General features: G+C 42.3%; 2 protein-coding genes across 10 annotated transcripts in view; one reads left to right on the plus strand and one right to left on the minus strand.

The window, feature by feature from the left end:
- The window catches only part of plxdc2a (plexin domain containing 2a), a 14,536-nt gene extending 13,451 nt beyond the window's left edge, over positions 1 to 1,085 (plus strand). For 2 of the 4 annotated variants that reach the window (XM_077557873.1, XM_077557872.1), the window contains exon 13: positions 350 to 1,085. In XM_077557873.1, the coding sequence (XP_077413999.1) occupies positions 350 to 601 (252 nt within the window). In that variant the 3' untranslated portion in view covers positions 602 to 1,085. The remainder of the gene's footprint in view (positions 1 to 349) is intronic. The other 2 variants (XM_077557875.1, XM_077557874.1) reach the window with 2 other exon arrangements.
- Positions 912 to 23,298, minus strand: myripa (myosin VIIA and Rab interacting protein a). Of its 6 annotated transcripts, none has more exons than XM_077557869.1 (17): positions 23,180 to 23,298; positions 21,320 to 21,503; positions 17,659 to 17,880; positions 15,568 to 15,704; positions 13,943 to 14,023; positions 11,191 to 11,288; positions 10,970 to 11,050; positions 10,723 to 10,842; positions 10,517 to 10,634; positions 9,271 to 9,788; positions 3,570 to 8,663; positions 3,415 to 3,471; positions 2,241 to 2,420; positions 1,902 to 2,063; positions 1,529 to 1,627; positions 1,367 to 1,427; positions 912 to 1,195 (listed from the first exon to the last, which is right to left on the minus strand). In XM_077557869.1, exons 2-17 carry the CDS (start codon positions 21,427 to 21,429, stop codon positions 1,182 to 1,184), a joined length of 7,152 nt encoding a protein of 2,383 aa, XP_077413995.1. In that variant the 5' UTR covers positions 21,430 to 21,503; positions 23,180 to 23,298; the 3' UTR covers positions 912 to 1,181. The 6 variants fall into 6 exon arrangements, with proteins under 6 accessions (XP_077413995.1, XP_077413994.1, XP_077413992.1 ...); XM_077557868.1 differs by having other exon boundaries at positions 912 to 1,198; XM_077557866.1 differs by having other exon boundaries at positions 1,367 to 1,445.
- Positions 23,299 to 25,079: the final 1,781 nt, after the last annotated feature.

Genomic DNA, 25,079 nt, shown 5'->3' on the forward strand with positions numbered 1-25,079 from the left:
TTCACCAAAAAGACTCTAAAATGGCCACTTGAATAAATCAAAATGGCAACCTTACTTTGTCTTTTTAGACATGACATCCGTAGTTTAATTTAGTGGGTCTACTCATGATAGACATGCCTACCATGTTGTATCACGTGCCAAGGGAAATTGTCTTTAGAGGCTAAATGTTCAAATAACATGCCAGGCATACTACTACCAAATGTACATTTGAATCAAAATGCCCCTAAAATGGCCACTTTCCACATAAATGACTTCCTGCATGTTTTCAGGTTTTGGTTCATAAGACTTTTCTGTGGTTTTACTCATGATTGACCAAATTTCATGTTGCTGTGTAAAACTTGTGTTGAAGGCTGAATTTTCCCAAAATGACCTTGCCCGTCTGCAGCGGCGTCCGGCCCGTTGGCCCACAATGAAGTTCCGCCGCGGCTCGGGCCACCCTTCTTACGCCGAGGTGGAGCCGCCGGGCGTGGACCGAGACGGCGTGGCGGTCATCGACCCCAAGCAGTCCTTCGTCATGGCCATCAGACGAGAGAGCGAGCAGAAGGAAGGCTTCATCGTGCCCGACCCGAGGGAGCGCTTCCTCTGCTCCGAGAGCTCCTGAAGTGGACTACGACTCCCAGAATGCTTTGGGACGCAGCTCACTCTCACATTTATACCTCTATGAGGAAACGAGAGTATTTTATGGGGGCTTCTCCTTTGCCAGTGGACTGCTATAATGTTATTTGAGAAGACAAACACGTTGTGACGTTGTGGCCAAGATCGCTGTTATGTGTCAGCGTTCCCTCAGGAGGAACTTCCTCCCGATGGCGGAATGTCTTCACCCTTGTGTCATTTCCTCTTTTCCAAAATACTAACAAAATTCCTCACGTTGTCCGCCTTCATGTGCAAGGTTCAAAAGGTCTTCGCTACCATTCATCTTCAAGCAAAACTTTATTTTCTACTGATTTTTCTGCTATACAAATATGTACACTACTATGATATATAAACATTGACAAAGTCAAAATATACTTTTGTTTTACACTTGTTCATGTATTATTTTTTCTAGACTGTACTGTGATAAAAATGATCTCTATAATGATGACAAATGTTGTTTTAGTCTTTTCTTTCTAGTGAACAACAAACAGTAGCAGAAAAGGAAGGCACCAGTCAAGAAGGCAGTGCAGAAGTCCTGGGTCCTGAAATTAGCTTTTGTTGTCTTCTGAAACATAATCAAACAAAACAAATGCTGTATTCCTTGTACCAGGCCTAGCATAGAGGTGAGTAGAGTAGCCAATTTTATGCAAGTAAGAGAAATACATTTAAGGGCTATTTTTTTTCTGTACTTCCCCCTCTCTCACAAGTACAGCATAGTTTGTGTTGCGCTGACCTGGACGTGGGAGCGCAGGCAGTCGTCTCCTCAGCTGTCTGGATGAGCTCAGCGTGAGAGGCTGGAAAGACAACGTGGTCTTTTGTGTGAGACCCATGACATCATGCGCGTCAGGTCGCATCGCGTGCACGTGTGAGAACTCAAGAGCGCCGTACTGCTTACCATGACCGGGACGGTCCTGGACTTGGCGAAGCGGGACTGCGGGTCCACGTCCAGACCGGCGCTCCTCAGCGCTGCGATCCTCGCAGAGATGTCGCTGACCTGCGACAAAATGTACTCAGTTCGTAGATGCTATTGATCACAGACGATGACTGTGTTGCTGACCAAAACAGCAGTACCTACGGACGTCTCTCAGATGGATTAAGTGTAGCGCTTTATTACATTACTTACATTCTATTATTTTAGCTTTCCAGTAGCCTCGGAAATGTGGTAACTCCACAATGTTGTGCGTCTCCATGTCAATATACGCAACTCTGCTTCACTAGATTTGACAAAACTCAAGATTTGAGGTGTCCTGAGGTCAACAAATGCTCACCTGTAGCTCGGACTGCTGAACTCTGGCGGCGGCCGACGCAACCTGCTCCTCCAGGAAGAAGAGCTCTGTGTCGGATGTGCTGCTGGAGATGCCCCTAGCGCGCTCCTCCAACTCACCAAGCTCGGCCTCCACGCTGTACACCGATCCCGCCGCCATGTACACCTGCGGAGAACTATGTTGAAAGTATCTCCCGTCGCTAAAAAATGCGCCGCTTCATACTTTAATCCACTTAGAATAAATTTTAATACTGTACATATCGTGACCCTATGATCCATATCTTTTCAAATCCAATGCGGTCCTTGTGCACAAAGGTTTGCCGAGCCCTGATTTACAACCTACTTTCTCTTCCAGTGTAGAGAACTGCTGATCTAGTTTCTTGGGGTCAACGTTGGTGGGCAAAGAGGTGGCAGAGTGACGGCGACCGTCCCGGCCCTCCACCCCCTGGAGCAACTCCTCTGTGGCGTTCAGAACCTTGAGGACCTCGGTTGTGATGCTGCACAGGGAAGCTGCTGAGTACCTCTGCACGTATATGCAGTTACAAGGAGGAACAGAAGCATTCGGTCACAAAAGTGAAGATTTTGTGAAGAATGAGTTGCCTGGTTTTGCTAAACGATACAGTTTGGTACAAAATGCTTGTTGGAGTACCAACCACAGTTGTACGGGCAAACTGTAGTCTGTTGATTGTTAAAATGGACGGATTTAAAAGACAAAAACATTAGTCCGTCCAATGTCTATACCGTCATTAGCGTATGAAGCCTATCCCAGCTGACCTGGGGTGACAGGCAGGATACATCCTGGACAAACAACTGTTGACATTTACATCGATGGACAATTTACAGACTCCAATGCACCTAGCTAGCTTGTTTTTGCAATTTGGGAGGAAGCTGGAGTGGAGAAAACCTACTTAAGCAAGGGATAACTGAGATTTGAAGCTGGATCTCCCGATTGTGAGGCAAACGGCTAACCACTAGCTTACCATACTACCAAGCACATACAATGCTCTCTTTTATAAGACACCAAAGGCAATGATAAAATCTAGCATTTGGCTTTAGCCACAGAACACTTTTATACACTTTCTAGTCAACCGGAAGGTAAACCAGCTCCAATGAGCTGTGGCAGCACTTTTACTTTCTGGACCTGGAGTTGACACCTCTGATTGAGGATAGGCAGCTCTGTGGAATAGTAGACCCACATTTGAATGTCTGTTGGAGCATCTCTCGGCATGTTCTGCCTGTTTGCACGGGTTTTCTCCAAGTATACCCAATCGAAGACTCTTAATTGTGCTATAGTCTATCTGTCTCCTGCGATAGCTTGGAAACTAGTCCAAGGTGTAACCATTTCTTGCGCCCAAAGTCAGCTGGAATAGCTTCAGCTCATCCACAAGAAAGGTTGTTTAGGTACTAAGGTCATGCCATCTGTCCTAGTGTTAACCATATCAAGGTTTTGCCTTTACCAAACTGTACCGCTCGTTCTGCGTAAATTCGGCTTAGAAGCTTGCACTGCTGTGTCTCACCTGTTCGAGCAGAGTTGATATGAAATGTACCGCATGGTACACCTCAGTGTCACTAGCCTACATGGTAGTGCAAGCAGGAAGAGGAACAAGAAGTTAGTAAAGAAAGCACTTTGTTAGTTGAAGCTGAAGCAATAGGTATGCTTAAAGTTGCTCACGTTTCTGATCTCCTCCGGCAACAGGAAGCCATCCTCCATGGCGGCCATGTTTCCTGCTCTGGCCTCATCTTTCCCTGCCGTCACTTCTTGTCTACCAATTGGATCACTGAGTGGAAGAGCTGCACTTTTGTGCGTTTCTCCGACTGTTTGCTTCTCAGCATCTTTAAGTGGACTCATTTGGTCTTCCTGAACTTGTTTGACACGTCGTGTCTCATCCGCCTTGGCGTCCTTATGACTTTTCCTGTTACTGTTGGTGGCCTTGTTCATGTCCTTTTCGGTCCTCCAATTTTTTCCCCTCTCTTTGTAGGTCTTATCATCCCCACTCCTGCTCTCATCTGTTTCATCTTCATTCCAGTCCGTATCGGTTTTGACCTTGTCTTTGTTCATATCTGATTTTGAGTCTTCATATGTCTCATTGTCTGTCTTTGCATCCTCTTTGTTCTCCTTATCTGTCTGAATATCCTTGTTCTTGTCTGTCTTTGTCTGATTTTCTCTCGCTTTGTCATTCCTAGTATCTTCTTTGCTGTCCTTGTTTGTCTTCAAGTGCTTTTTTGTCTCCTTGTATGTCTTGGTTTCCTTTTTCCAGACTAGGTCTGTCTTTGTGTCCTTGTCTGCCTTTGTGTCATCGTTATTATTGTCTTTCTTTAAATCCGCACTCCTCTCATCGTCTTTCTTCACATCCTCGTTCCTGTCCATATCTACCTGTACATCCTTGCTTGAGTCATGATCTTTGTTTGCATCCTTGCACCTCTCCTTTTCTGTCTTTCCATCCTTCTTCCAGTCAATGTCTCTATTTGCATTCTTGTTCCTGCCGTTGTCTGTCTTGCTTTCCTCGTCTCTGTCTGTGTCTGTCTGTGCATTCTTGTTCCAGTCCTTGTCAGGCTTGCCTCCCTCGCCTGTGTAAGTCTTTGCATCCTTTCTCCAGTCCTGATCTGTCCTGGCTTCCTCATTCATGTCTTTGTCTGTCTGTGCATCTTTGCTCCAGTCCTTATCTTTGTTGGCATTTATGCTCCTGTCCATATCTGTATTTGCATCTTTGTTCCAGTCCTTGTCTGTCTTGCCTTCCTCATTACTTTCTGTGTCAGCCTGTACATCCTTGTTCCTGTCCTTGTCTGTGTTTGCATCCTTGCTTAAGTCTGCGCCTGTCTTTGCATCTTTGTTCCAGTCCTTGTCTATCTTGCCTTCCTCATGACTTTCTGCATCTGTCTGTATATCATTGTTCCTGTCCTTGTCTGTCTTTGCATCCTTGTTTTTGTCGTTGTCTGTCTTGTCTTCCTTGTTCCCTTCCATGTCTGGCTTGCCTTCCTCATTACTGTCTGTTTCTGTGTGTGAATTCCTGTTCCTGCACTTGTCTGTCGGAGCATCCTTCCGGTCTGTGTCCCTGTCCTTGTCAATCTGCAAGTCCCCTTTTCTCTCCACATCTGTCTTCACATCCTCGTTCCAATCTTTGTCTGTTTGCAGTTCCTTGTTCCTGTTCTCATCTGCTTTAGTGTCCTCTTTTTTCTCTTCATCAATCTCCATATCGTCTGTTGCCTCCATTTCTATGTTTGAAGATCTGTTCCTGCCCTTGCCTGTATTCCAGTCCTCTTTTCTTTCCTTTTCTGTTGTTGTGTCGTCATTCCTCCTATTGTAAGTCTTGTCATCCTTGTTCCGGTCTTTGCATTTCTTTATGTCCTCATTCTTCTCATCTGCCTTGGCTTCCATGTCCTCTTTTGTCTCATCATCTGTCTCATTGTCTGTATTTACATCCTTATTTCTGTAATTGTCTGTATTTGTGTCTTCTGTCAGGTCCTCAGCTTCCTTGTTCCTGTCCTTGTCTGTCTGTGCATCCTTGTTCCAATCCATGCATGTCTTTGCATCGTTGTTCCAGTCGTTATCTTTCTTGCCTTCCTCATGACTTTCTGCATCTGTCTGTATATCATTGTTCCTGTCCCTGTCTGTCTTTGCATCCTTGTTTTTGTCTTTGTCTGTCTTGTCTTCCTTGTTCCCATCCATGTCTGGCTTGCCTTCCTCATTACTGTCTGGTTCTGTGTGTGCAGTCCTGATCCTGCACTTGTCTGTTGGCGCATCCTTGCTCCAGTTCCGGTCTGTGTCTCTGTCCTTGTCAATCTGCAAGTCCCTTTTTCTCTCTTCATCTGTCTTCACATTCTCGTTCCAATCTTTGTCTGTTTGCAGTTCCTTGTTCCTGTTCTCATCTGCTTTAATGTCCTCTTTTTTCTCATCAATTTCCATATTGTCTGTTGCCTCCATATCTGTGTTTGAAGATCTGTTCCTGCCCTTGCCTGTATTCCAGTCCTCTTTTCTTTCCTTTTCTGTTGTGTCGTCATTCCTTCTCTTGTAGGTCTTGTCATTCTTGTTCCGGTCTTTGTCTTTCTTTATGTCCTCATTCTTCTCATCTGCCTTGGCTTCCATGTCCTCTGTCTCATTGTCTGTATTTACATCCTTGTTTCTGTAATTGTCTGTATTTGTGTCTTCTGTCAGGTCCTCAGCTTCCTTGTTCCTTTCCTTGTTTGTCTTTACATCCTCATTCCTGTTCTCTGTCTTTATATGCTTTTTTAGGTCCTCAATTGTTTTGTTACTGTCCTCGTCTGTCTTTGTGTCCTCACAACTTTCCTTGTTTGTCATTGTTTCAACTTTCCTCTCCTCACCTTCCTTTGCATTCTTGTTCTCAGCTGTCTTTGAGTTTTCTTTCTTCTCATCATCTGATTTATTTTCCAACTTTACATCATTTTTACTCTCCTTTGTATCCTCTTGCAGGTCCTCATCTGCCATGTTCCAGTCCTTGTCTGTCTTCGTGGCCTCTTTTGTCTCAACTGTCTTGGTGTCTCTGTAACTATTTTCACCTGCCTGTGGATCCTCTTTCTTCTCATCGTCTGTCTTTGTCTTCATCTCTATGTCCCTGTTCCCGTCTTTGTGCACCACTTTGTTCCATTTCTCATCTGTCTTTTCTTCCTCTTTCCTCTTATCAGCTGTCTTTGTATTCTCATTGCTCCTCCTGTCTGTGTTAATGTCCTTGATGCTTTCTTTATTTGTCATCGTATTATCGTTCCTGTCCTTATTAGTCTTTGCATTCTTGTTCCCGTTCTCATCCTTAATCATATTATCTGACTTGGTGTCTGTTTTTCTGTTCTCACCTGTCTTTGTTTCATCTTTACTCGCATCGCTCGTTTCCTTGTCCAGCTTTACATTCTTGTTCCTGTCCGTGTCTGTGTCTTCATTTGTCCTGGTGTCAACTGTCTTCTCCTCAGTGCTTTCATCCTTGTTCTTATTCTCATCTTTTCCGTCCTCTCTCCTTGCATCATCTAACTCTGCATCCGTGTTAAAGTCCAGGTCTGTCTTTGTGTCCTCTTTCAGATCTCCAATTACCTTGTTCCTGTCTTTGTCTGTGTTTACATCCTTACACCTGTTCTTGTCTGTCTTTTCACCCTGTTTCCTCTCATCTTCTGTCGTAGTATTCTCAATCATTTCCTCGTTTGTCACTATATCAACCTTTGTCTCTATGGCAGTATTTGAGTCCTCTTTGTTCTCATCATTGTCTGTCTTTCCATCCCCATTCCTATCCTCATCTATATTTGAGGCCACACTTTTCTTGTCTGCCTCCTTCACTGTCTTTATATCCTCGTTCCTGTTCTCATCTTTCTTTTTGCCCCTGTTTGTTTCTTCGTCTGTTATCACATCATCTTTTCTCTCCTCATCGGTCTTTGTGTCTTTATTCCCGTTGCCATCCTTATTCTTGTTCTCGTCTGTCTTCTCATCCTCGTTCCACTCATCATCTGTCTTTGTATCCCTATTCTGCCTCTCATCTATGTTTGTGTCCTCCTTCCTTTCCTCGTTTATCATGGTATCCTCTTTCCTCTCCTTGTTAGTCTTCATATCTTTGTTCTTCTTCACCTCTGTCTCTTCATCCTTTTCCTTCTCCTCAGTCTTTGCAAGTTCCTGCATATCCTCCAATGTCAATGTTAACATGTTGCAAATTATTTTGTCAAACTCAAAATCTTCCTCCTCACTCTCCCACTTCCCACAGCTGTCCTTTCGGAGGTCTTCCTCTTTCTGTCCTCCGCTTTGATCTGACAATGTCACCCTCAACTGATCCTGGCTCGTTATTCTCTCCTCCTCCTTTTTTGATACCATCCTGTCACCATCTACTTCGTCCACTGCTGCATCTGACAAATTGTCGTTCATTGGATCTTCTACTGGTTCTTCTCCCATGGATTTCCAATGTTCTTCCACCCCTTCACCCCATAGTTCCTCACCTCGCATCATCTTTCCCTCATCCTCCCCGACTCGATCTAGCTCGTCCTCAGTGGAGGAAAACTGCGAGGCGCTGACCAGACTGGCCAGGTGGCGCACCTGAGTGGCTTGCGCCGCCTTGTCCTCCTGCAGCCTCCAGAGTGTCTCTTCGTGAGCAGCCTCCTCCCGGTCCAATTCGTCCTCAGTGGAGGAAAACTGAGTGGCGCCTGCTTGATTGGCCAACCGGCACAGTTTCACCTCCAATGGCTCTTCCTCCTCCTCCTCTTCTTCCTCTTCCTTCTTATCCTCCTCATCCGTGACTCGGTCTAGCTCCTCTTCTGTGGAGGAGAACATTGTGGCTCGGACTTCATTCTCCAGCTGGCTGAGTTGATGTGTGAGTCCTTCAGTGTCTTCCTCATGACCCTTACCATCATAACCTTGGTCCTCCTCGCTCCTTCCTGCTCGGTCTAGTTCATCGTCGGTTGATGAGAAGTACGCAAGTCTGGACTTTGCCACCAGCTTGTACAACCTAGATTTCACCTCCTCCTCTTCATCTTCCTCCTCTTTGTCATCCTCTGCTCTCCCTCCTGACAAGTCCACCTCCATGTTGTCATCACCTTGGCTTCTCAATTCTTTCTCCTCCATTTCACCGTTGTCTTTTACATAGCAAAAACCTTCATCCCTGACTGAAGATTTAGAGATGTGTTCTGCGGCTTGTGATACATCCAATGTAAGCTCCTGGTCCAATTGACTAATGCTGACATCCTGGTGGAGCAGCTCAGGAGTCACAGCGTCAGGTGTCAAAGTATCAGGAGTGTCGCCGTCAGAGGAAGAACAGGAATGGTCGTCTTTCCGGTTATAATCCTGTCAATGGGAAAAGGTATAATGTGTAAGTATAAGTAAGTGAATGCAAGTTTGTGATTCACTCAGCAGATCATTTTATTAGTGGAAATAAGTAAACGGCAGTATGCCAGTTGGCTTGCAGTTAATACATTGGTGCAGTGTGCTGGTGGATTAGTAGGTTGCAGGTTTGTCCAGCTAGCAGGGGAATGTACAGAACTGACCGGTAAGTACAAGTCCCTGACCGGTTAATGCATTGTAGGGTTTGAACCGACTAGTCAATGTGTCAAATTTACTACGCTTGGCAACAACATGGACACCTTGCCTAGATCTACAGGTGGTAGGTCCACCTAGTCTATGTGTGGGGCCTATACAACTGAGGATGGCTGTGGATTGAGTGGGTCAGCTTGTGCTTGGAGGCAACGATGACAGAGAAAACAAATAAAGACGTCACCTTAGCGTTGACTACAAAAACTCTGAAGCCGTTCAACTCCTGGTGCATTGTTAGATTAGCACAGAGAACTGCCAGGTTTGTAGAATTGATCAATAGTCAGTGTAGTGGACTGGTAGGTTAGTGCAGTGAATCGTATTGTGATTACAGAAAAATGATTGAGGCTCAAGTTTGTCTCACCATCAGAAGTGGTCCAGAAAGTGTTGCTCTTCTTTTGCTTCTTCTCTTCCTTCGTGATCTCTTCGCTTTTCCAGACGCCGCCTCACTTCCGGCTCCGCACTCGTCCACAGCGGCCTTACCGTTGAAGTTGATGCCGATGATGCTGGTCCTGTGAGACGATGGCCGGTTGCCCTCCATTGGTGGCATCTGCCTCTTGACATGAGCCGCTGGTGATGTTTTCAACTTCCCCTCGGTGTCAGACCGAGTGTCTTTACTGTTGTCGGCATCTCGATGGACTCTGGAGCCAGTCATCTTCCTGTGGAACTCCTGCAGGATGGCGCCCCAGGAGGAGTCCGGCTCAGGTTTGGCTTCGTTGTCAGAGTCCATGCCTTCGTAAGCTGACACCGCTCCGGACTCTCTCTCCAAGGCACTGTAGACCAGACTCTTCCTCTTGGCCAGCAGGCTGGGCCGCGACAGCTGAGCGCTTTGCAAGGCGATCCAGTTCCCGTCTGGACTCTTCAGCACAGAAGACACTCCTCCTTTTGCAGGTACGTGCGCACATGTGGAGACAAATAAGAAAGTGAGGATGCAATTGTCCCAATTTGTCCTTTTAGAGGGTTTAACCCTGTAAAGCAAAATGGTTAAAGTACCACAGATTGTCACACCCGTCTAAGTGGTGTGAAATTTGTTCTTTGCATTTGACCCAGCCACTGAGGGAGCGGTGAGCAGCAGCAGGGGCTTGTGCACGGAGATCATTTTGTGATCTAACCCGCCAATTCCAACACGTAATGCTGTGTCAAATGGGTCCCATTTTTATAGTTTTTGCTATGACCCGGCCGGGGATTGAACCCACGGCCTCCCAGTCTCAGGGTGGACAGGATTAATGTATCAAGACATTTTGAGCCCTATTTCATGAGTAATATTTTTTTCCCATTAAAACCTTGATGTATATGATCTGACACATGTATTGCACGGATAGTCCATTAGAGGGCAGTGTCACCCAGCTGATGGCATTTCCAGCGACCTTAGAAGATCGCTCCAATTGAGAAAGGAAGACACCTAAACTTATTAACCGTGGGAAATGTTCTTTCTGATTTTTGGAAATACTAATATGTTTGATATGTCTGTTTATTATAATATTTTTGACGTTTATAAATGTTTGTTCAAAAGGACCACTAAATACTCTATTTACAAAGAATCAGAATTTTCTCTCATATATTTCATGGATCAGGCTTTATAGGATTAACGAAAAACAAATGCAACATACCAGAGTTTTCCAAACGCTCAACGCTGGTCCAAGGAGACGCGGCCAGTCCTCCTTCCTTAGGTGATGTCTGACAAGCGTCTCGGTTGTCGTCCATCAGCGAGAAGGCAGACTGCGACCTCTGCAAATTAGACAAAGCAACAATGCAGGGGTTTATCAAATGAGGTCAACAGTTGTCACCATTTCAAGCTGAGTTTGTTGTCACCCACCCAGAGGCCTTTGAGGTGTTTAAAGGTTCCGCCGCTCTGGTGGTGGACGTTGTGCTCCAGCGACCCCTCCTGCTCGTAGTCGTCCCTCGTGTCAGCCAAGGTCTTCCCCCGAGAGATGATCTTACATGCGCGATTAGAACGTCAGCTGGCGTTTTTGTATGAGGTCACACGAGGTCTCCACACACGCACAATAATCTCATCACACTGCATCAAACGTGTTCAGCAAATCCCGCGTTGTTTTCCTTACTTTTTGCATGATTGTTTTGGCCAGCTCTTCAACGAGCTCGCCTCTGTGCTCTCGCAGGTAATGGGCTTCATTCTGAGTCTCCTGAAGTACACGGAAAACATACGCTGATTACTTCCTAAATACATATTCTCTTAACGTACGTAACAGTGGCATGTTTGAAATTGGTAGCAAAGACAAGATTTCACATAGAGGGTGAAATGAGAATGCAGAGCAACAATAACCTGACTGGCAGCATCAAACTCCGCGTTGGAAATGGCCTCGTCTATGGCCTCCTCCGCCACCCGGAAGGCCACAGTGAGCGTCTCTGCCATGCTGTGCTCTGAACAACAACACAAAAAAAAAAACGACAATTGAACTGTCATGTTATTGCAATGAACAATGAGCTGTAACTGACATACAGTGAAGGGATAGGTTGTTGCTCTCATCTTTATTTTAATCTCTTCCTAGTGTAAATAGTAAATTAGCTTACTCCAAAACTGAGTCTATTTGGTCCCATTCTAAATAGTCAAATTTACTCTACAGAATTTACGGTGTAGTTGTTGACTGCAATTAACTCTTTGACTGCCAAAAACGTTAAATGACGTTTAGTAAAAACCTACGGAGGGCCGCCAAGGACGTTAAAAGACGTTCTCCAATTTTTTTTTTTTGGGGGGGGGGGGGGGGGGAAGCCTTGGGCAGCTGTGGTGAAAGTTTCAAGCAGATCTAGTTAGCCTAATGACTATTTTTGGCCCCTAGATGGCAGCAATGACTCTCTTTTGACAAGATCGGGTAGGCGTCAGTAGAAGACGTGAGGCGGAGCTAGAGTGTTGAGGGGACAATGGCTGAAGAAGCCATAATGGCGACCGGTTGCAAGCAGCTCACGCTCGAGCATTTTTTTTCAAAGACGTAAAGCATCGACCAACGCTAAAGAGCACATTGATGACGACGATGATCATCATCGATGATGATGATGGTGACTCCGAGGTTGACGCCGAAGTTGGAAGCGCTGACGCGGCAGCTATGACGACGTCATAAAGGTTCACAGGCTAGCGATGCTAACACCGGAAAACGCGGAGCACAACCGAGCACGCTCAGGCGGACGTTCAATCGGACGACGAAGAGTGCCCCGAGTCCAATGCATATTCATCGGAGCAGTGGGTACAGTCTGCTACTTGCTATTCCCCGGAAAAAAAGGCCGTCAAGAAAGTGTAACGTCTGCACGCGAAACGGACAATCGAAGTGAAACGTATCTGTTGTGCAAACCCTGTAAATAGTACCACAGTTGCACACATTTGTAAATAGTTTGCCAAATTGTTTTGTCAAATTGTTACACTTGTTGAATGGAAATAAACGTATTTTGCAATCTAAAAACACTTTTTCATTGTTGGTGGTAGTGTATTACAGAAGTAAAGCACTATTTAGGTGTTTGTGGCATCATTCATGGACAAAAAGAAGTGTAGAATTCACTAGAGTGCATGAAATAACATCGTTTCACAAAAAGCTTGTTTTCTCCGCTTTTTGTTTCAAAACAGAGCATTTCGGTGAAACTAACCATTTTGTATTGTTGATTACTGAAGAACGGAATAAGGTAGAAACAAACTTTTTTTCTGATGAAAGATGAGAGTTCAATCTTTCATTTGGTAGTTCATTTTGTGTTTCCATAGTCCAAACACAACATTTTCTGTGGACCTTGAAAGATCAGTCAAAATGCTTAAATCGGCTGGCACTGGCGACATCCCATTTCTGAAAACGTCTGGCAGTCAAAGAGTTAATTGGAAATGGCAGTTAACTTACCAAGAGCAGTGAGATGCCAGTGAAATGATAAATACAGTTTAGTCTCATGTTAGTGTGTAGAACTGTCATTGTATGGCTGTTAAGTGAACTGGTAGGTTTGGTGCAGTGAATTGGTTAACCAGTACAGTCAACTAGTTGGTTATTTTGGTGAATTATTGTACACGTTATTGCAGTGAACTTGAGGATAAGTCGTCAAGGTTCATTTGTATAGCCCTTAATTACAAAATAGTCTCAAAGGGCTTTACAAGCCCACAGTTGACAAATATTAATATAATATTAAATATTAAAGAACCCCCCTGATCTAAACACACTATTAGTAAAAAACAATTTCTAAGATTAGAAATAACTTCAATGTCATTGCAATGAACAGTTTCAGTTTATTACTGTGACGTGGATCGTGATTACAGTTACAGTTGCACAAAGTTTACTTACAAGCACAACTGTAACAAGCAGCTGAGTCCCATTAAATGCAGTCGATAAGCAGGTTAGTACAGTGAACTGGTAGTTCAGTGAGGTCAACTGGAATATTATTGCAGTGAAACGGCTTTTACTGGGGGGAAATGGCAATTACAAATCATCTGTAGTTTAGTGCAGGGAACTGCTAGATGATTTATAGAGAAGTGGAATTTAAGTGTAAATAATTAGCTGGTAAGCGCACTTAAATGACAGGTTGACATTTGACTGTGACTACTATGAATTGGTAGGTTAGTTTCCATAACTTTCATGTCAATGCAAATAATTGGCAAATTAGTTTAGAGACCTGGCAGGTTAATAAGTGCAGTGGAGTTGAGGGGGTTGGTGCAGTAAAATTGCAGTTTAGTGCAGTGACCTCGCACAAAATACAGTGTGGAAATAATGCAGTGAATGTTCACATTAGTGCAGTGGACTGGTGGCTCTGCACGATGAACTTGCCGTTTAGGGCAATGAAGTGTCCTCCGCTATGTAAATGCAGGGAACTGCTAGCTTCACAAAATGTCAAATTAGTGCATTTGGATTGGTGGTTTAGTGCGGCAAACTTCCAGGTTAGTGCAGTGAATTTTTGCTGTGGACTGTGGGTTTGCCCAGGGAATTTTCTCGGGATTACTGTGAACTGGCAGGTTCATGTGTGTAAATGACAGATTTGAGTGACTTTTCAGCGTGATTTAGGATTGATTTTTTTTTATTTTTTTTTTTCAATGAGGAACGTTGCCACATGGTCACCTTCAGATTGTCTGTAGAAGGCGGAGTCACTGCCACAGACGCTGCCTTCATTGCAGATGCTCTCCTCGTAGGTACTTCCCTCTGCAACACACAAATACATTTTAAAACTAGAGAAAAATGAGTTGTTATCTGCCTCCGGGCCATGACTGAGCCGAAGCCTCGGAGGGGTTGGGGGTGGGGGGTTCTAATAAAGACAGCTTCCCCTTCCAACTGAGCTTTGAGCTCTGACTACGTCATGTCAATATTCATGCAACAATGCGGCCGTTTGTGCTTACGTAAGTGCATTAGTGCTCGGCCTCGTGTGTGGTATTACCAGTCGGCGGGTCACAACAGAACACCGGGTCGCTCCCAATCACGTTTGCCGAGGGTGGGGAGGGAGGAGGGTTCCAACGAGCCGCACCAAATAGACTAGATACACTTTAGATGCTGTGCATGCTGTGTCATGGTGCTATTTGGAAATTGCATTGTACTACGTGGCAATGTCAATTTAAATGCAATTCATTGTTTGGTCCGAGACAGTACATCCAAAGAACCGACAACTGAATGCAGGCAATGTTGCCATATTATTACAGTCAATTGACAGGTTAGTGTTATGAACTGGCACGTGAGTGTAAAAATTGGCCGGTACTTTACCTGATGTGAATTAGTTTGGGATTTCAGTTTGAACTTGCTGGTTAGCGGAGAGAGAACTGACACAAGTTAGCGCAATAAACTAGCATTTCTTTCATTAGCATAATCTTTCGTTTATTGCAGGGATTACATTGCAGACCGCCCCACGCAACAGATTCAGACAAATCTGCAGTGCTTAACATATATTTACTTTATTAACCATATATTGACATATACAGTGGAGTTCAATTTGTTTCGTAACTCAACGTACTCGTATCTCAAATCATCTTTTCCCAATAAAATTCATATAAATATCATTAATCCATTTCAGCCTCCACTCCAAAGAAAACACATTTTTGTTTGTGTTTTTAATGAAAAAATTGCACTCTAGAATATTGCTCTTGATAAAAACATAAAGTAATGACCATGGCTGGGTATCGATTCAGATTTCCAAAATTGATTAGATTCAGAAGGGCCCGATTCGATTCACATTCATTTTCGATTCAGTTAAGGATTTCATCAGTACCAATTTTACTTTTATAATTCTCAGAAGTATCATTGCTGCAAATAGTAGAAACGTCTTGCTCTTAGTTGGTGCATTAGTATAAAAAACATTTATGAATATTTACTTTTAAAATTAAATCAAATGCATTTAATCATGTATTTTTTATTGAACATGACCTAATCAAAACACTAAATAATAATTGAAATTACAACCACATCTCTATGTAAATAAAGTGGCAAGAACACTGGGCTTGGGGTACTCTGAATAACAGAAGGTCAACAAACTCATAAATCGAATCACTTGTATCTCAAGGCAGAACTGTATTCATATGTTGAAGACAACTTTGCATTTCTCATTTGAACGCACCAACGAGGTCAAAACAAAGCAGCAACTCATGGGAATCCGGCAGCGCGCCCAGTAATCTGCTGAAGTTATGCGAGTTCAATCCTCATTATTCCCGCCCCCACCCTTCACATAAAGACCAGCATTCCCGCTCAAGAGGGAAGCGTACCTGTGAGCTCCGAAACTGGACTGTGCTCGGCCAAGTGTCTCCTGAAGATGGTCTTCAGCACTTTGGCGCTGCCGAAGCGCTTGAAGCGTCCCTTCACATGCGTGTAGAACCAATCCAGTGACTGTTTCTTCAACAACCTGAAAGTGTGCTTAAATCAGAAAAGCACTTTTTTTTTCTCCTCCGCGGGTTCTCCCATTGACTTAGATTAGAATGATTTCGACGTGATGGGGGCCAAAACTGTCCCATCTATCCTAAACATGACATTCTGATTAATGTTACATTTGTGGAATATGAGTTATGAGGCAAAATCCAGCCATTTTTATCCATCTCAGGGGGCGGCCATTTTGCCTCTTGCTTGCTGTCAACTGAAGATGACATCGACGTTGCTCAGGTGGTTACGACCAATCACAGCTCAGCTGTTTTCTGAAGCTGTGCTGTGATTGGTTGTTACCTGAGACCTGAGCAGCCGTGATGTCATCGTCACTCGACAGCAAGTGTCAAAATGGCCGTCTTCTGATATTGATTAAAAAAAACTGCTGGATTTTGGCTGCATAAGTCATATTCCACGAATGTGATATTAATTAAAATGTCATATTTAGACTAGTTGAGGTCACACAACATATTTGAGGGGTAGACTTACGCTTTAAAAATTTTCAAAACGGATCTCATGAAAAGTCCACAATCTGGAAATTTGGGCTACAATTAGATTTCACAGAATCACGCCTCTTTGGGATGAATTTCCGCATGTCACGCATGGTCGCAAGCTTGAAAGTGTGCAGGAAAGGCACATAAGAAATCGATTTAAGTGCAAAAAGGAGAAAATGCTCCTTAAAGCGTAACAACAGCGCAACATAGATGCTAGTTGTTAGCCCTTGTTTCTACGGTGTTATATGCCAGTGGAGGCTAAGTGGATGTTTCAAAATCACAAAGTGTCATTCTCTTTGTTAGATGTTTACTTTAACGGTAACTAGGAAATGCTCCATACCACTTTTTTTTAGACCGATATCTGTACTCAACTCTTGAGTAGCTACCGATACCAATACCAAGTGCCGATACCATTCGTACTTTTGATACATGAAAGTACCACAAAAAACAGAAACAATGACAGATCATTTTAAAGAATGACCTATATATTTGTATCCTAATATAGCATTTCCCCTTAAAATTGCATGAAATTAATCAACTATTTTTCTATTCTATTCTTCTGATTTCTTGTTCTAAAATACTGATACTGGTATCAGCCACCGATACCTTAAAATAAGGACCGGTATTGGCCTAATACCAATACTGGTACTGGTACTCACCTATCCCTAACAGTAACCTAAAACTAACGGTGGTAGTAAGCAGTTTGGAGCCACTTTTTTAATTTTATTTCGATTTTTTTATGTATTAATTCTTGTGTCTGACACTGTCACCATAGAGTAAAAATCAGATAAAAATCATCAATCCTCACTCGTATCTCAAGGCACCATTGTAATTGTTTCTCATGATAAAAAAAAAAAACTAGAGCTGCGATGATTAATCGACAACTAATCGTTTATAAAATTGATCAATGATTGTTTTTGATAATCAATGAATCATTTTAATGCGTGCCTTTGTAAAAATTCTCCAAGTCCTCTGAATTTTGGCTTCTCACCAGTAAATATTCTCAGAGATCTGTTGTTCTCCATGATAGCAGACGGATGAATCAAAATGAAACATTTGATTTTAATTTGGAAAACAATTGATCGACATTTTTGTCTATTTTCAGAAATTTTACGCCGCACCATAAACGGAATAATAATTAGTTTATGTCTTCTGCACTGTTTATTTGAGATAATGCCATTTTTTTCCCCAATTCATCCATTTTTCAACAAAATAATCAACAGATCAAACGGTTATTAAAATAATCACATTGTAATCTAGATGGAAAATGTGAACGCGCAATAAACAAAACAACAACAAAATGGTGCTGTTTATCCTACTTGACTGAGTCGGTTGTAATAAATTCTAAATCCATTTCTGCAGCTGAGGCCAAAGACCGCATTAATATGCGCTGAGGTCACGCGCGCGTGTCACACACACACACACACATCGCTCGCTTACGCTTACCTGCTCTTCTGGCAGGCGCAGCAGAGCCAGGCTTTGTCGGGCTTGCTGTACAGCCTGCAGGCCTTGCACACGTTGTACAGGCAGTCGCGACACCGACGCTTGGGGTTGAGCAGGAAGCCGAAGGGCGCGCAGCAGCGGATGCAGCAACGCTGGTTGAAGTAGCGCTGGCGTGACAGCAGCAGGCAGCGACTGCCCTCCTCGTCCAGCGCCTGCTTTAGTTCGCTAGTGGGGGGGGGGAGAGCACACGGAGGATTTGGACACGACAACGCATGAGATTTTATTTTAGGGAGCAAGCTGATGCGTGCGAGGCAGGCAAGCGGTGTTCCAAGTTCGGCGCTGCTAACTTATAATGTCGTGCAACATTCACAAGTGTGGAGTAAAGTGGAGTGCGATGTGCTGCATCCGCAGAAAATGTTGCACATTGAAACTTTTTCCGCGTACGATGGCATATTAGGGCCACTTATAAAAATGTATTATTTTTTTTAGAGGGTGGGGGCAATATCCCGAGAAGAAAAAAAAACGAGCAAATTTTCCACTTTATAAACTCGCAAATATACGAGTTTGCCACTTTATACACTGGCAGATTTGCGAGGGGAAAAAAAACCTAAAAAATGTACGAGAAACTCACGTAGCGTACTACTCGTACTTTCGGTCGGGTTTCCAAATAAGGAGATAGTAATTGCTTTGGCATAGATTAAGCATATCATGTTAACAGGCTTGAGGAGTAACACCGTTACGTAATCAGATTACAATTATTATTTTTTTAACTGTATTCCCTTACAGTTACAGGGGGAAAAAACATGTATTCAGATTACAGGTACATTTATTAAAAATGGGGATTACTTTGAGAGATTACAATTTCTACGATGAGAGAGCGACAGAGCAAGAGTGGGAGCATTGCTACATGTCAGGAGGTGGGAAAGAACGAACGAACTGACTCGTCGTGTCCCCCACACGCGGACAGTTTGAGAAAGCTTCACGGACGGGAGGAGAAAATAACGACCGGTATACACCGGAACTTACTTGGAGCAAAAGTTTGAGCTAAGAGTCCAGCGGCATGCTACGCGTTGTAGCTTCTTGCTAGCTAGCCCGCTAGCCTACAACCATAATGTGAGTTACACCTTCCAAACAAATCTTCCTCCCACCAATTCACTATTTAAACATCATACACAACATAAACACGGCTAAACTTGTGACTGCGATAAAAGTTCATTTTGCAGTTGATGTCACGCATCATCATTTTCATTCTATCTATCTATCTGTGCTTTCAGTGACAGTTCAAAAACCGCATATGGACATCAATCAATCAATCAACCAATCAATAGCTTACATGCTTTTTTAATTACACAAGGATTTTTGCTATTTGTATGCTGCCCGGGTCTCCCGCACATTGTATAGATTATATATTGGGGTGATATTTATTTTTATTTTGTCTTCATGAGCATACTTGGTATTGGAGTAATCCAAAAGTAATCCAAAGTAATCAAGTTACATTACTTTAATATTATGGTATTTGGATTACGTTACTTACTACATTTTTTAGCAGGTAACTTGTAACTGTAACAGATTACATTTTATAAGTAACCCTCCCAACCCTGCATGTCAGGCATTTGCTCTTTGAACCGTAGTACGGCCACTGGCCAGCGACAAATACGCCTCGCTTTGCAAAGGTCCACACCCGGACGATCAAACATTTAAGTTAATTTGTTAAAATGTATATGTACTTGTAAATTTATGTTTCCAGAATTATTATTTACACATTCATACATTTTATTATTAATTTTGTACAAGTATCTAAATCGATGTGTCGAATCTGATGCTCTCCGTCATTCAATTGCATTTACCGATGCTATGCTAGCATCTGATTGGTTATTGTTAGTCAGCTGATCAGGAAGCGTTGTCGTTCTGGCTGCGGTGAATGACCAGTAAAGTTTAAGAATGAATCCGTCTCCATCCTGCCTTTTCATTTTATAAACAGTGTCCCATTAACCACCGACTAATCCTCACATGATTAGACTATAGCTACGCTACGTGTATTTCTCGTAAATTTCTCGTAAATTTCTGAGTTTTTTTCTCGCAAATCTGCCACTTTATAAAGTGGCAATTTAGCACTAAAAACTCAGATTTTTTTTTTCTCTGAATATTTCCCCTGCCCTCTAAATTTATTTTTTTTTATACATGGCCCTAATACGTCGTCGTACCGCGCAACATAATGTAGCCAATCAAAAGATTTTTTTTTAAAGGCAGGTAAATGGTGCTCAAATTCAGCTTAAACGGATAACGTCACGGGACATGACATCCAATCAAATTGAGTTTTGTTTTTTTGTTTTTTTTTGGAACCAGTTTGAGAGTGGAGCAAATGTGTGTGTGCGAGGCAGGCAAGTGGTGCTCAAGTTCAACTTGAGCAGAAAAGGTTATGCATTATAACGCCTCACACCTGACAGGCTGATACAACTCAGTCAATCAAAAAAAAAAAAGTACTTAGAACAATTTTGCAGTGCTTTCGGTCCGAGAAGGGTTTGGAAAAGGTTTGAAGCGGCATTGTGCCAGATGGCCACGAGGGGGCAGTCTTTTGTAAAGTGTTGGAGATGTATGACTTGTCAGTGATGAGGAAACAACAGGAAAAGGGCTGTGGCTTCCTGTTTGCTATTTGGAGCATCTGTCTTAATCTTTGCAAGGCCTGGAATGAAAATGTTGCCCAGACTAGTAGCATAATAGTAGATTTGAATTCGATTCAGATGTAGATTAGATTTTAATTAGGATGGTTTCATAATGTCACGGCTGCAGAAAAAAAAGAGGCATGAATAGCACACAAGCACCATCACACATCCATTGAAATAATAATAATGAAAAAATTAATACAGGCATTTTACATATTAAATGTATTACAAATGAAAAAAAAAGACATTTAGATTTTCATATTTATTTCCTGAATGCTTGAAAGAAGTCACATGGTTAAAGTTGAGGCATATAGCATCCATTTTGGCTCAATTTTATGTTTTCCAAATGGTCCCTTGACCTGCAGCTTTTTTTCTCTGCCAAATCTATTTGTTTTTACATTATTTACAAAAGTTTCAAATATACTAAGGCCATTTGTGGCTCATTATTATATATATTTTTTGATTTTATTTAAAAGGACAGTGTTTATCATTTAGTGCCATTTAGTGGCGATCAAATTCTTTCAATTTAAAAACTCACGATTGATTTGAATAATGTGCGCGCAAATTATTAGCTTCTCCCGCTAGCTGCTCTTGTTAGCCACTCTGGCCTCCGGTTACGGCTAACTCCCGCTAGCCGCTCTTATTAGCCGTTCCGTCTAACTCCTGCTCGCTCGGTCTTTCGCCGTCGCTTGGCAGGTGCTGCTAAGTGGCCATCGCTCGCCGAGGTGCTGGTTGGCTCCCGCCAAATAATAATTGATGTTAGGCTTGCAAAGTGTGGTCTCACTGAGTCACCGTAGTGTGTATGCTTCCACTGCATTCTATTATTTAGCGACATCTAGTGGTGAACATTTTTACAATTCTCCTTTGATTGGCTGAGAGAAATCAAATTTGGGGTCCCCAAATGGTTGTAACTCACCATTACGTGCGCAATTAGACAGGTGTGAGAGCGCAAGGGAGGTTGCGAACCAATTGGTGGGAAGCGTCGCATGTTATGGACTCACCTGAGTCGCTCCTCCTCTTTCTTGCGCAGCCTCATGTCGCGCTGCACCACCTGCAGCACGTGCTCGGCCTCGTTGTCGCTCAGGCCGGACAGATCCAACTTTCGGCCCATCACGCAAACGCTGGAAGTTTTGCTCAGCCTGCTGTCGCCATCTCAACAAGAGGACGCGTGGGAAAATTTATAACCTGGGAACAAAAACAAAAGTCAGGATATCGAAAAGTTATACCACTCACGTAAAAAAGTAGTCATATAAATTACAGAAAATCACCCATTTTTTAAAATACATTAATATATATATATATATATATATATATATATATATATGGGGTGTTATATATCGCAATATATCGCGATATTACAGCGCGCAATTCTCGAATCAATTCGATATGCGGCCGAATCGATTTTTTAACAGACATTTTTTATGGGAATATTCAACAAAATGCCTTACTTAGGGTTAGGATTCACATATTAAGCATTAATCAAGAATGTTATATTAATGGAACATTAAGCCTTGATATTTTATTTCAGTGCTGTTCAAACATTAAACAGACTGCAACCTGTTTGTTAAATGCAGTGGCTCAGTTATAAACCTGAATTTTCAGATAAAAATCTACATTTTCATACAAATCTTACAGTGTACATGTACAAGTTTACTGATTAGATTTTTTTACATTTGAGTAAAAAAACTCGCAATAATCAATTCATAGATTCGTATCGAATTAATTGGTATCGAATCGAACCGTGAACTATGAATCTTGATGTGAATCGGATCGCCAGGTACTAGGCAATTATAATATATATATATATATTAGTGGTGTGCCAAAAAATCGATTCTCATAAGAATCCCGATTCTCATTTAGTACGATTCAGAAACGATTTTTAATGTACCAAAATCAATTTTATTAAATTATTTTATACTGTCTTGCCTTTGTCTGCCTTTATTTGGAGTGCTGTTCATGTTGTACCCGGTTTAGCCACTGAGGGGCAGTGTGGTTCCACGCAGTCTAATAGCCACATTAGAGAGTAGAAGGGAAAGGTCACAATCAAGTTATTCCAAGAAAAGTTTTTTTTTCAGCGTGGAGCTGTTCTTTTAAGTGATAAAAGTGCAGCGAGTAGCGCGCTAATTAGCATTAGCAAGTCAGACTGGAGTAGACCATTACAATTCCTTGCACATCTATAGATTGAAGCAAAAATCATTGTCAATCAAATAATTTTTAATGAAAAATCGTTCTTAATCGAAAATCGATTCTGAATCGAATCGCAGGCCCAAAAATCGGAAACGAATCAAAGATTGCCACCCCTAATATATATATATATATATATATATATATATATATTTATACACACACACACACGAAATTAAGTTAATAAAATATACTAAAATATTACTGCTTGCCTCCCTCACACGTCCACCTTCTAAACTCGCAAAGCTACTCTGAGTAAAATCATTAAATAATAATAAAATGAAAATAAAATACAGGCTTTAAAAATAAAACCGTGAATTAAGGTAAATAAAATAAATACCTCTAAATAAAACTATATAAATTAAAATGTATAAACACACAAAATATAATGAATAAATTAATTAAAATAAAAACTAAGTTATTGAAATGTTTCAAATAACCATCTTATGAATCTTATAAATTGCTTGCTGAAAAACATGGACACATTTTGGCAGTTAATCATTTTCATGATAAAACAAACAAACAATAATTTAATCAAACTAAAAATAGAAATGAAAAAAAAGTGTAATTCATGTTGCTGCTAGCAATTCAAATGTCAACACGCCTTAAATACATTCTGGGACGTTTTTAGTACAGCAATATTTTAGGCCCCGAACAAAAATGTGTTATGAACTTACCGAGTTGCTGTCAGAACAGAGAAGAAAACAAATGTTTTTTTTTAGAAGTCTTACTTTGAAACTATAAGTATGTCAAGTACAAGTCATGAGCCTGAAAGTGTTATTCCAACTATGAGAAAGTGTAGCAGTACAGTATGAGTTGAGGACCGCCCTGCTTCTCTAATCCTTTTCCAGAAAAAAAGAAGAAAAAGAGGATAAGCTTCCTTCCTCCACCTAAATCACTTTGCACAATAAAGTAGCAGGAATGAGCTGATGATGTAAACTACGATGCCGTACAAATCTTAGGTGGAGACAATAGTCTTTTACGTAACCAGCCGTTTGTTTTGTCTGGCCGCCTTCCCGACTCGCTCACTGCTGCCGGGTGCAGTGAATCGCCTCACATTGTACAAGGGCCATCATTCGCATAAGAAGAAAACGTTATGTGAGAGATGAGCATTTGTGGGTTAAATGTTTTGGGGGCTTCTGTTGACAGATTGCAAGGCAGGCCACACATGGCCCTCGCGTCGTGGGTTGCCTACCACTGCTCTAATCTTTATCAGACACGTGGCTAGAGCTCAATAACAGACGGGTTTTGTAAGCACAAATACATAATGAGGAAAAATCCGATTAAGGTGGAAACACACACACACACACACACACGGTTTGTTTTACTATCTTTGTGGGGCCATCTCATTGACATGATGCATTTTCTAGCCCCTCCCCCTAAACCCAACCATAAAAAATGATTGCCTACCCCCATTACTTACCCTAACCTAAACTCTAAAACCAAGTCTTGACCCTGAAAAAGAGGTCTTGAGTTGTGAGGACCGGCCAAAATGTCCTCACTTCACAAAAATGTCCTCAATCTGTTGGTTAAAGACGTACTTTGGTCCTCACAATGTAGTATGTACAAGTACACACACACACACACACGGTTTGTTTTACTGTCTTTGTGGGCCCATCTCATTAACATGATGCATTTTCTAGCCCCTCTCCCTAACCCCAACCCTAAAAAAATATTTCATACCCACATTCCTTACCCTAACCTCAACCATAACCCAATTCAAACCTAAATTCTAAAACCAAGTCTTGACCCTAAAAAAGAGGTCTAAACTTGTGGGGCCCAGCAAAATGGCCCCACATGGACAGGTGGGCCCCACAACTATGTAAAATCCCGAAATGTTGGCCCCACTATGTCGCAAAAACAAGACTACATGCACGCACACACACACACACACACAGGTTTGTTATACTATCGTTGTGGGGCCATCTCTTTGACATAATGCATTTTCTAGCCCCTCCCCCTAACCCCAACCATCAAAAATGATTGCCTACCTCTATTCCTTACCCTAACCTCAACCATAACCCAATTCAAACCTAAATTCTAAAACCAAGTCTTGACCCTAAAAAAGAGGTCTAAACTTGTGGGGCCCAGCAAAATGGCCCCACATGGACAGGTGGGCCCCACAACTATGTAAAATCCCGAAATGTTGGCCCCACTATGTCGCAAAAACAAGACTACATGCACGCACACACACACACACACACAGGTTTGTTATACTATCGTTGTGGGGCCATCTCTTTGACATAATGCATTTTCTAGCCCCTCCCCCTAACCCCAACCATCAAAAATGATTGCCTACCTCTATTCCTTACTCTAACCTCAACCATAACCCAATTCAAACCTAAATTCTAAAACCAAGTCTTGACCCTCAAAAAGAGGTCTAAACTTGTGGGCCCCACAACTATGTAAAATCCCGAAATGTTGGCCCCACTATGTGACAAAAACAAGACCACATACGCACGCACACACACACGCACACGTTGTGTCTACATTTCTAGTGGGGGACATCTCATTGAGATTATGCATTTCCTAGCCCCTTACGCTCACCTTAACCATCACAACTGATTGCCTAATCAT

This window comes from Vanacampus margaritifer, chromosome 2, assembly GCF_051991255.1.
Source record: "Vanacampus margaritifer isolate UIUO_Vmar chromosome 2, RoL_Vmar_1.0, whole genome shotgun sequence".
In the NCBI taxonomy this organism is placed as follows: Eukaryota; Metazoa; Chordata; class Actinopteri; order Syngnathiformes; family Syngnathidae; genus Vanacampus; species Vanacampus margaritifer.

Coding starts and splice junctions, on each gene's coding strand:
- myripa (XM_077557865.1), bottom strand. CDS start 21,429: ATGGGCCGAAAGTTGGATCTGTCCGGCCTGAGCGACAACGAGGCCGAG. Junction 2,064..2,240: donor TCTCTACACTGGAAGAGAAA/GTAGGTTGTAAA, acceptor AGTTCTCCGCAG/GTGTACATGGCGGCGGGATC. Junction 1,446..1,528: donor CCAGGACCGTCCCGGTCATG/GTAAGCAGTACG, acceptor CTCACACAAAAG/ACCACGTTGTCTTTCCAGCC.